At 34.7% G+C, this 11757-nt stretch overlaps 2 protein-coding genes across 4 annotated transcripts in view; both read right to left on the reverse strand.

Annotated features, from left to right (window-relative positions):
- The window catches only part of LOC118451208 (uncharacterized), a 9356-nt gene extending 2242 nt beyond the window's left edge, over window positions 1-7114 (reverse strand). Inside the window, exons 1-16 of the mRNA XM_035887521.2 lie at window positions 6783-7114; window positions 5480-5782; window positions 5113-5400; window positions 4885-5032; window positions 4601-4821; window positions 4195-4350; window positions 3883-4035; window positions 3673-3810; window positions 3104-3374; window positions 2816-3021; window positions 2394-2725; window positions 1741-2321; window positions 1565-1659; window positions 796-1136; window positions 286-713; window positions 1-215 (exon numbers count right to left, since the gene is read on the reverse strand). The exon at window positions 1-215 is cut by the window's left edge and continues 116 nt beyond it. Coding sequence (XP_035743414.2) covers window positions 1-215; window positions 286-713; window positions 796-1136; window positions 1565-1659; window positions 1741-2321; window positions 2394-2725; window positions 2816-3021; window positions 3104-3374; window positions 3673-3810; window positions 3883-4035; window positions 4195-4350; window positions 4601-4821; window positions 4885-5032; window positions 5113-5400; window positions 5480-5782; window positions 6783-6870 — 3964 coding nt within the window. The 5' untranslated portion in view covers window positions 6871-7114. The remainder of the gene's footprint in view (window positions 216-285; window positions 714-795; window positions 1137-1564; window positions 1660-1740; window positions 2322-2393; window positions 2726-2815; window positions 3022-3103; window positions 3375-3672; window positions 3811-3882; window positions 4036-4194; window positions 4351-4600; window positions 4822-4884; window positions 5033-5112; window positions 5401-5479; window positions 5783-6782) is intronic.
- Window positions 7115-7877: 763 nt separating this feature from the next.
- On the reverse strand, window positions 7878-11578 carry Set (NAP domain-containing protein SET). Of its 3 annotated transcripts, none has more exons than XM_035887527.2 (5): window positions 11180-11578; window positions 10612-10801; window positions 10291-10487; window positions 9934-10210; window positions 7878-9858 (listed from the first exon to the last, which is right to left on the reverse strand). In XM_035887527.2, the coding sequence occupies exons 1-5, from the start codon at window positions 11435-11437 to the stop codon at window positions 9833-9835; spliced, it is 948 nt and encodes a 315-aa protein (XP_035743420.1). In that variant the 5' UTR covers window positions 11438-11578; the 3' UTR covers window positions 7878-9832. The 3 variants fall into 3 exon arrangements, with proteins under 3 accessions (XP_035743420.1, XP_035743419.1, XP_035743421.1); XM_035887526.2 differs by having other exon boundaries at window positions 7879-9858; window positions 10291-10496; XM_035887528.2 differs by having other exon boundaries at window positions 7883-9858; window positions 9946-10210; window positions 10291-10496.
- Window positions 11579-11757: the final 179 nt, after the last annotated feature.

Genomic DNA, 11757 nt, shown 5'->3' on the forward strand with positions numbered 1-11757 from the left:
AAATACTACATTCGTCGATATCAACGCAATCTTTATTGGGGCCATCAATATGTCCAGGTGGACATTTGCAAACGTATCCACCTTGCCTATTCTCGCAGATCTGTTCAGGTGAACATTCGTGACTATTATCAGCACATTCGTCTATATCTATGCAGTGCTGACCAGTCGTAGAATCCAAAGTGAATCCATTACCACAGATCACTCTCGACATACATCTTAAAATGATATTTACTATTTAATGATTGAACAAAAAAATGAACCATTTAAAACAAACCAGATCTTTACTTGTACGAGCCAATAGTGTTGACGCAACGTTGCATGGTCCTACCACAAGGATTCGGCACTCTCTGACACTCATCGATATCTATACACTTATTTCCAGAAGATTCGAAACCGCGTGGACAATTAACAGGTGGAACGTTAGGAGTCACAGAAAATGGTGTCATTGTCGTAGTAGTTGTCGAAGTCGTCGTAGCGACAAGAGCCTGAGGAGTTGTTACTCGTAGATTCCGATCGCAACGATAAGAACCAAGAGTGTTTCGACAGTGATAACCTTCACTGCAATCGTGTGTACCAAGAAGACATTCGTCATCGTCCTCGCATATTTCAGTCGCTGCATTTAGAGTGTAACCGGTACCGCAGGGTAAGAAACGTGTACAAATATAGCTACCTATGGTATTATCGCAACGTTGAGTTGGTAGACAATCGTTTTCCTTAAATTCACGATTAAAAATACATTTCATTTCTTCGAATTAACATTTTTATCTTTGTAAAGTTAGAATTCAAAATACTTACCTTTAATTGACATTCGTTAATATCAACGCAAGCTTGTGTAAGATTTTCACGTCTGAATCCGGTTCTACAATTACAAGTATAACTTCCCATAGTGTTAATACATTGTTCGTTACTACTACAAACATCCTCGATCTCGCGACACTCATCGATATCGACGCAACCACGATTTCTTACGAATTTTGTACCCTTTAAACATTTTTGATCGGCTGACGGTGTCATTGGAGTCGTAGGTGGCTTTCTGGTTATCGGAATTGGTGCTTTGGCACAACTATAACCACCTGGTTGATTGTAACAAATCTCTTCACCACAGCTATCCAATCCTTCGGCACATTCATCGATGTCTGTTTCAAAAACAAACGATTGTATATATTTTTATCTCATAGATTTAATAAATTTGATTTAATAATATTATGTTATATTAATTATATCAATTTGACAACACATACAACATTGTTCGACATGCAATAAAAACGTTGGACAATGCAACGAATTTTAAAAATAGATTTTGTGAAAAACGAGAATTTCAACATGCATACATATACATAATAGTCGTGTGAGTTAGTCTACAATGTTATGGTTTAAACAAAATTATTACCAACTATTCAACCGCAAAATACATTGTTGCGATCATACGACATATCTTCCAAAATTCTGCAAATGTTAGAATTCTACAAAAATTTATATTTAAATCTTCCAAATAGAGTTTATATAATTTTTCTATTAGAATACTGCAGTTGTTTTAACTATTTTGTAAGTATTATTCGAATACCTGTGCATTTTCTCAATCTTGAATTATATCGAAATCCAGAAGGACAAGCCGGTCGTTGACGTTGATGTTGTTCGGGTATTGGTGGTTGTTCGCACCTAAAAAATGTACAGAATAGTTATAATAGATGTTACAAGTTTTTAATAAGAAAATATACAATTTACAAAAATATAGCTTACCTGTAAGTACCTGGTAGATTGATGCATCTTTGTGAAAGTCTAGCATCACAGCTATGTTCACCATTTAAGCATTCGTCCACGTCCTCGCAACGTCTGGTCTGTAAAGAATATTTATAACCCGATGAACAGGAAGGCAAACGTGTTAAACATTCATAGCTGCCTTCTTTGTTAACACAATACTGATGAAATTGTAAGCGACAATCGTGAAGATTTTCAGAACATTCGTCGATATCAACGCAGGTTCCATTAAAGGCACGTTTGAATCCACTTCGACAAAGTGGTATTAACTGGCAATGATAGGAACCATTGGTATTAACGCATTGATGGGTCATTTGTGGACAATCGTGTCTACCCAAAAGACACTCGTCCACGTCCTGACAACTCTTCGTCGTTGTGCTGAAGAACCATCCAATGCTGCAAAGTGGAGAACATTCATAACCACCGAGAGTATTGCGACATCGTTCGTGATCTCGACAACCTGGTCCTGTTACACATTCATCTATGTCAATGCATTGTCCTGTTGCAGGATTCCTTCTGTATCCCAATGCACATGGTTCCACACTCCACTGACGATCGTCGATCTACGTAAAGATATGTTTAAAAAAAAAAAAGCAAATTTAGATCTTATCAGGTGGCAGGTGAACGAAATGTACTTGTATCCTATTCGCACGAGAATCAATCATTGTCCTTAAAGTAGTCCAGTCTGCAATATTTGTTCTGGTCGTTGTCGTGCTCGTAGTAGTACTCAACGTTTGACAAACATAAGAGCCATTGGTATTACGACAAACTTGAGAATTCTTGCAGGTGTGTAAACCAAGTGAACATTCGTCTATGTCTCGGCAATCCTCTTTTCCGTTAGATCCAGCCTTTTTGTACGGCTTAAATCCTGGCAGACAGGCTAAATAACATTTGTAAGTACCCAAAGAATTCACGCAACGTTCTCCTACAGGGCAAACCGCTATCCCACTAATACATTCATCCACGTCTAGTAGAAATACATGAAAAACGGAGACGATCAAATATAACGAAGCAATTTGTAATAAATATTTTTTTTACATATTATATAGCATCTCACCAATGCATAATCTACTTTTTGAATCGAACTTATATCCAGAATCACACGATAAGTTGTTCATTTCACTCATCGTCATAGGTATCGTCGTTTGAATTCCTGTTTTGTTATCCCTACTATATAAAATTATATCTCTCTCTTTTTTTTGTTGTTGCTGTTCTTCTTCATTATCATTTACATTCCTGTCAGTATGTACTAACAGTTCGCACCTAATAAAATTCATTATATTCACTTATATGATTCATATACACAAATCATCAAACTATGTATATTTTCAATGAAATCGTATACCTGTAACTACCGATCACATTGAGACATCGCTCGTCCGATTCACAAATATGAAGCTGTTCAGTACATTCGTTAATATCAATGCAATTTTCCGTGAGATTTTGTGATGGTTTAAAACCAGGTAGACAATCAACATTCCACGCAGTTTTATTCAATAGAGAACCAAAAGAAATAAAATCCTTTGATCTGGTACATTCGTAACCACCGATTGTATTAATGCATTGTGTTCCAGGTTCGGGACAAGGCATAATGGTTTCAGTGCATTCATTCAAATCTAAATAATATTAAAAGAAATGAACTTTTCAACATCGAAGAAAATTTGTAATAACATTTTCAAGAAAAAAGAAAGGAAGAATAGGGTCTTTTTATTGGATTTATCATATAAACTAAATGTTAATAATTGTTACCTCGCATGCATCGAAAACCAAAGTAAAAGGGTCGACATGCTGATATAGAGAATAAAAAAACGAAATTGCGTGTATATTTCTATGGGACAGTAAAGAAAAATAAATCGATAAAAATTAAATAATTCTAATCGAAAAGATTAAAATAAATTACATTATAACACTAACCAATACAATTTCCAGAACTAATGCTATAAACGAATCCCTTGTGACACTTAATATCACACTCATAAGCTCCAGCAATATTTCTACACTCTTCTGTCTCTTCCAAACAACTATGTATCCCTTCAGCACATTCATCTACGTCTAATCAAAAAATAGGAAAGTTTTTGTATGAAGTCTTCGTCATTAGATGACTTCGTTAATTATTTTATGTACCTTTGCATGTTTGAGATGTCTTGTCGAATTTAAATCCCGCAGGACATGACTTCGTACCTACCATTTTAAGACAGGAAAAACTACCTTGTGTGTTTACACAAAAATGTGTACTTTCCGTACATACATTTGGTGATACGACGCATTCATCGATATCTAAAAAATATCCTTTCGTATATTTTTTTTTATTTAATCAATGAATATTTTCTTATTTCAACACAAAGCGTTCATCATACATATTTAAAACAATCTCTAAATATAAAAATATTGGTAAATAACAAAAGTATCTCTTTTATATTTTAAATGGAGATATACCTGTGCAAACTTTAGTCCGAGCATCCCTTTGATATCCAGGCGGACAAGCTTCGTAAGCTGCATTTTTTTGTGTTTTTATGATGCATCTGAATGATCCTATGGTATTTTCACATTGTCCTGGACACTGAATTTTTCTTTCCAAGCATTCGTTTATATCTAAATGCGAGATGGTATCAAGACAAAAGCACGAAATTATGATAAAATCGAGTTCAATGCAATGCATTGTGCACAAAGACAATAAGCGAATAACAAATTGACTAGAATAAAAAAGCGGGAGCAAAAGCAAGATAAAGATCTCGCGTTACCAAGCTTACGGTCTTCACCATTTGTTATCGTTACATTCTTTTACCTTTCATACATTTAATTTGTTTATAGAGCTTCTCGAGAGTTCTACATGAATACATACCATTGCAAACCTGTAAAGTAGAATTATAGCGATAACCAGCAGGACAGAGAGGTAATAATGCGTCATCCTCGACAGTTTCAGTCGATCCAGTACTATTCGTTGTTGACTTTAGAATACAGGAACGTTTGTCATCAGCCAATTCGAATCCAAGATTGCAACTGCAACGGACTGCTACACCAGTGTCTGTACATCGTTGCTCGCAAGGATTGGTGGACTTACATCTAGAAGAACATTTAATGTTTCGTATAAAAAAATACTAATCGTTGTTTATGCAATAATTGTACCTATCGGTCAATAGATCTTGTCTACAAGTTTTTTCATCTTCCAGAAGAGTAAATCCTTCGCGACAAGCGCAATAATAAGATCCTGGAGTTGGTATGCATATATCGGTACAGAGAAGACCTTTCATCAGTTGACAAATATCATCCAACGCTATAGAAAAAATTGTTCTATCGTAAAAAATCATGATGAAAATTTGTTTCTAGCTTCTTATCCTTGATCTTATCACTTACGAGGCGTAGGAATTGTCGTCGAATCAGTCGAGAAAGGAGAAGAAGATAAGGACGAAGAGGAAGGAGACGATTCCGAAGATGAAGACGTCATTGAAGAAGCGGATAGAGAAGTCTCAGATTCAGTTTCCGTATTACTATTAGATGAAAGTGTAGAATATGTAGCATCCGTAACCAATGTAGTATTCGGTAATGCTTCGTAACAACATTGTAAAAACGCAGGATCCCATGGGATTCCAAAAGTAAATGTTTTGAATGAGCAACCTTGGTCCATAGAACCAGCAAGTATTCCTAAAATATCGGAAATCATACATATTCTATGATTCCTAGTAAAAATAAATTTCGGGAATTTCTAGCAAATGTTTAGTACCGAGCTTGCAACCCTCGCAACAATCACGATGATAATCTCCTCGTCTCGGTATTTTCACGCTGGTGCTCGTAACGCAGGCCAAGCCATTTCGAGCATCAGCTTTTCCTTTTTCACACTGTTGATCATGATAAGTTCGTACGCAACAAATATCCACAGCTTCTAAACAGAGACCCTGTTCGACTCTAGGCACCCCACTAACCGGTCCAGTAAATTTTTCACATTTAAGTCCTTCCATTGCCCATGAAGTACCAAGGCCACAACATTTTTCAAATTGTGCTTCTATTCTAGCTTCGACTATAATCCCTGAAAGGGAGAAACAGTGAATTCTATTACCTAACCATTTGCTTTTATCATTTTTATCATTTTATCTTGTCTTAGATTTTGCCAGTGTTTTTCTTTTTTGTTTTTCACAGAACAAACACAACCAAAGACAAGAATCGTTGATCTAATATCAAAAGCAAGTTATCTCCTATTTGCATTTTATTTCTCTACCTATTTTCATTGAGGTATTCGCGATCTAGAATGAGCAGGAAGTAGGTAAGGGAACAAAAATACGAATCATTGCGCGCGAATAAGAAAAACTATTGTTTGAATAACATGATAAGAAGAAAACTATGCTAATTAGAAGAGTATCGTTCATAGAAACCATCTTATTGAACAAACATAAGAAAACTGCGCAAGTTAAAAAAATATTGTTCATAGAAATCATCTGTTGAGCAAATATAATATTTCATGAAGTACCTAGAAACCAAGTGATTAACAGCTTCAACATTTAATGTAATATTGTTTGACAAGTTACTTCATCATCCTCGACTATTCTTATCAATGATATCAGAATACGTATAAACAAATTTTTTATTCGACAATGTATGACTTATGTATATATAGGTATATTAAGAAAATTCTTAAATAAATTCAATAGGATTTTTAATGGATCTGATCGCGTCTCGTTGATATGCATCACGCTTAACGCTTGTGAATTTATCGAAGTCAATTCAGAGACGAGCGTAGCCCGCGTACACAAATAGGGCTAGGTCACGATGGCTAATGGAATGATTCGTTTAAGACAATCGCACGCGCTTATCCAACAACGACGGCTCAACGAAATGATGAAGTTCAACGCGAAGGAGAGAATAATAATAAGACATAAGAGACTAATCGAAAGAATCTTCATCCTCCAACGGTAACATTACAATATTTTTACAATCTACCTTCCGTTATGTGATTGCAAGAAATTATAGAAAATTAATCGATATGTGTTGTTAACAAATTTCTTTAAGCAATACCAAAATGAAAGAATTACCTCCCCTCTGCAATAATAGCAACTGCTCCAGCTGGACGATCAGAAGAAAGATAAAGCAGCCGTAGAATTCGAAACTTTTTCGCGTCATCTTCTTGCACCGGAATCTTTTTTCCGTATGTTAAAAAAATCGTATTGTTTTCGTGCTATCGAAACTCGCGATCTATAGATCGATTCTTTTTTCTTTCTTTCTCTTTCTTTCTTTCTTTCTCTCCAAGAGAGAAAAAATCTTTTTAAAGAGAAGAACGCACTGCACTTCAGTCGAGCGCTTGGCTTGCATTGGAGCTCTCGGATCTCAGTCGCTTCGGTTTTGTCATCTGCACCTTTGTAACGCGTCTCTCCCTCGTAAAAGATCTTACCATCTCTCCCCACCCCCTTTCTCGCTCTCTCTCTCTCTCTCTGTTCTCATCATTACCCCCACCCCTAGTATTTTACTTTAATCCGTCTCTCTTTCTCACAAGGCACGCGTGATGATTCGTAAGGATTCATGATAGAATCCAAGGAACATTCTATCCTTGTCTTTCCTAGTTCTTCTCGTAGTTTCTTCTTCTCCTTCGTCTTTTTAATCTTTCGCGGCATGTGATCTCTTTTCACATTGCCGACCGACACAAAGCTCCTTTTTTGTCGCGGCTTCCTCTTTCTTACTCTAGTGCACAGTGCTAGCCTTGTTGATCACGCGAATTTCCGTACCACCCGCAGGGTATAGGACAACTCTACCCTATTATCGAGTTCGAAAAGATTCGGCAATGCCGGACTTCTCTTTCCTACTTCTTCTTTTACCAACATCGTTTCTTCTTCCTCATCCTTTTCATCTGTTGCTTTTTCTTTTTTTATTCGACCCTTCCTACTATCGTTCTTCTTCCTCTAATACTTCCATCAAAAAATCGGTAATGCTGACTCTCGTTCAAATAGTATCATTGATTTTCTTATTTCAAATATTTTTCACACGTTTTACATACTATTTTAATATTTACAAGTGTTTATTTTATTATAATTTTACAGATTGTAATTTGAATGAAACAATCAATCTGTTAATATCTGTATCATGAAAATGATCAATTTAATTTGTTGCCGCAAGGTCATTTTTGTCAGTGGTAGATACTTAAAGTATTTCGTCGCTCTTAAGAATATCATTAAACGGTTCATTATCGAATGTACATGATCACTGTTAGAATTATGTAATTATTTATGTAAAGGATAAAAGATTACTTATACGTGATGATGAATTTAAAAAAAAAATTTTCATCACAACATCCTCAACTCGATGGATTAGATCCCGTATAAGGGATAGGAAATTTGGTCACATGTGCCATATGTGATGGTATGACGCTTCGCTATGAGAACGAGGAAGATCATCATCGTGAAAATACATAACGAGATTAATATGGCTCTCGTAATACGTGTGATACCGTAACGATCGAATAATATCCGGGTTACAGTGTCGCTTGTTGTAAAAAAGTTATCCATATTTTTGTCAGTCGAAAACGTTTCATAGTCGGAACGTGCCACGTTCTTCCTTCAAACTTCATCTGCATCTTAGGCGTCGTTTTTGAACCCGAAGTGCTCTTTTTTGTTTCATCTTCCAAACGGCACATGTTTGTGGCCTGTTTGCGTTTAAAAAGAAAAAGAAAGGAGAACGAATACTTAAGCAACTATGATATGACGATAGAATACTTGATATTCGAAATAAAATCAATATAAGATGATAGAAATTGGAAATATTAATTATAAAGGACAAATAATGATGAAAAATATTTTATAAAAGTTTGTATTTATATCATAGCAAGGTTCGAGGGATGCTGCACATACTTAGTTAAAATGTTCAATTTATGATCATATCAAATTAGAAACTTTACATGGAATCGTCGGAATAAAAATGGATCAGTTTTGTTTGAATAGACTATTTACATTTTTAAAATCAATATATAATCAAGGCTATTCCAACAATTTGTCCATGCAATATAATGCCTTTAAAGAGATATCAATTGTGGTAGTTGAACCAATAACGCGAAGATCAATATAAAAGCATCAGGTTGAATAACAAAATTTCACATGAGTTTTGATGAAACGATAGATGTATGGCAATGAAGATTTTACCATTGACTTTCAAATATTCTTGTTAACTTATATAATAAAATATAGCGTATTTTATTTTATATTAAAAAAATTATTATAAATAATACAAAATAAACAGGAAAAAGTGTATGTAACGGAAATAATTATACATTCTCAAACTATATTTTATAGATCTTATTATGCTTATATTCTCTAAATACGAATATATAATGAAACATACGCAAACTAGAAACTTAATAATATTTTGTTCATCGTTAGTAGGATACTGAATAAAACAATTTTTTTTTCCATATTTCAATGATTTATATAGTATTAAAAATATTATGAATATGATTACGTATTTATGAAAAAGAATAATATAGAAGCATTATTTTCTCGATTAAAACTTAAGAAAGATAAAACCTTCATTGCATTTTACATCCATAGCTATATTTATTCTCGTCGTTCTCAAAAATGTTACCTGACATTTCTCATTGAAAGGTAATGTTCAGGAAATAGATTTTGATGGGAAATAGAACAAGTAGAACGCCTGCTTGACGCCTTCATTTACCTCTTATATATAACCTAACTTAATAATATAATGGTAATATTATAGACCCAAGCAGGTGTCCTCTGTTGTATATCTAATATTCGGGAAATGACTAGGCCATATGAATATAACTTAGGAATATCTAACACCCGACATTGTTTTGACATGGCGCATGGAGGGAACTCAAACTGCATTATTTCTAAGTCACTTTCGGTACACTACTAAGAGTGTCATATTGCTTAACGCACATACTTAAAGAGAACTTTTGTGCGCGAAATTAATTTCTCTATTTATATTCTTAAACATTTTTTTCCTAAGTTTTATTCATATGGCTTAATGTTTTTAGTTCGACAAACTTTCTTTGTTCTCGATCAATCGAGGATTCAAGTTCCTTGATGCTTTCACAATTTCAGCAATGACGACTGATTATAGAGTTCAAATTTTAATTCTATTCTGGTTCTTCTCCATCACCATCTAAAATGTTATATTTCTTTGAGCATTCCTGAAGATTATGGTATTAACTATAAATATAAAATGAACTATTCTAACTTTTAAAAATACCTTCACGATCCGCTTCATCATCTACAAGTAAATCATCCTCTTCATTTACACCATCATCTTCATCATGCACAGCCTCCTCTTCTTCATCTTCTTCATCTACGTCATCTTCAACTACTACTATGCTATCATCTCCCTCTTCTCCTTCACCTCCTTCATCGCCATCATCTCCACCACCATCTTCTTCTTCTTCTTCTTCCTCTGTTTCACAATCCTCGCCATCACCCTCAACACCATTTTCAATATCAATATCTGGAGCTAGATAATACTAAAACAATGAGAAAATAACAATACTTCTATATGTAATATAAATATCACTTTTAATATTTGAATTCATATCAATTATACCTGCAAAGGATTAGGCCACATATCATCTTTGATTAATTCAGCTATTTCATCTGAACTAGGATCACCATGATCCGTGAACCAATCAAAGAATGATCTATGTTTGAGTGGCCTCTTACGACCCTTTAAAGGTGTTTTTGTTTTTGCACGTTTTGTTAAATCTGCTCCTTCTTTCCAACGAATAGGCGTACTTTGGGATGCTGGATCTCCTGCAAAACAGCAGGAGATTAATCACAACTAAGATACTTGAATTTCATATTACTGTATTATATCCTAATATTTTGCAAAAAAGATAGAGATATATAAATCAAAAACTGTGCTCACCGGAAGAACCTAGATGAAACTCTTTAGTGAGAACCTCATTTTCAAAATATGGATTCTCATCAAAGTGAAAATTAATTCTATAACCAGATTTAATGTCTTCAAATTCTTCAACCTCTAATTTATTCAAAAACCGTAGTGCATCTTCTTCATCTTCTTCCAATATTTCAGCTATTTCTTTGTTGTTTACAAACTATTTATAAAATAAGGAATAATAATATGCATTCGCTATCTTATAGAAAATTTAGTATTAAACCTATTACGATAAATCAGAGTAGCATATAAATGTAGCTTAATAAATATAAAAAAAAATTATAGTAAGGAATAAATGCAATCGTTATGAGATAAAAAAAAATCATGCTATGAAGCAGTTGCAAATTTGAGATTATAATAAAAAAAGGAAGCGTGTTCATTTTGATTATATCTACAGGTTATATACACTTTTGTAGGTACACAAGTGGGTAAGATGGCGGCTGGCGCCGGCGGACGCCGGCATCGCCGGGAAATGTCAAAACTATAAAGAGTTTTGTCATTTTTCTATCGCAAATAACGTTGGCATCATAAAGGATACAGCAGTGACCCAAAAGTTGGGTATCCTCTTGATAATATCGTTACGTTTTTGAAAGTAAGGTTTACGCAATTTATTGTACTTTTTCTCGACTTCGAGAATCTCGTCACTGGCCTTCTCGTTCAAGCCATCGATTTGATTCTGACATCCATCTATTTCTTCAAGTGTCTTCTGTATTTCAATGTCATAATCTCGAGCCTCGACTCCTTCACCCGAACCTGGATCTTCTATCTCCTTCGCCTTTTTACTCGCCGACGACATTGTTGAACGCGCGCTATTGTCACACCACTCCACCGCTCTCTTTATGTTTATTTCCCCTCGCACTTACCCCGAAGAATCACGAATTCGCGGCGGCGCGCAACATCATGCGAACAACCTTCGATCGTGGATCCAACGATGAATCTAGACAGGCATAACTCTCGCTTTTTTGTTCCAAGCAAAATGGCTATGATTGTTTAATCTAGTGTAATCTAGTGTAGTCTAGTGTAATCTTATTAAGATAGCCAATCAATACAAATTCTATACAAATTAATCTTTATTTTATATGGCTTTAATATTCATATCAATTATTACTTTATAAT

The sequence above is a fragment of the Vespa mandarinia genome, chromosome 8 (assembly GCF_050613455.1).
Source record: "Vespa mandarinia isolate Hongniang chromosome 8, ASM5061345v1, whole genome shotgun sequence".
NCBI classification, from domain to species: domain Eukaryota; kingdom Metazoa; phylum Arthropoda; class Insecta; order Hymenoptera; family Vespidae; genus Vespa; species Vespa mandarinia.

What these genes read in the sequence shown, in the direction of transcription:
- Set (XM_035887526.2), bottom strand. Translation starts at nt 11,437, where the DNA reads ATGTCGTCGGCGAGTAAAAAGGCGAAGGAGATAGAAGATCCAGGTTCG. An exon ending in CCAACTTTTGGGTCACTGCT is followed by an intron (nt 10,802 to 11,179) that starts GTATCCTTTATG and finishes TTTTATAAATAG; the next exon opens with TTTGTAAACAACAAAGAAAT. An exon ending in TCGTGAAGGTATTTTTAAAA is followed by an intron (nt 9,859 to 9,933) that starts GTTAGAATAGTT and finishes ATAACATTTTAG; the next exon opens with ATGGTGATGGAGAAGAACCA.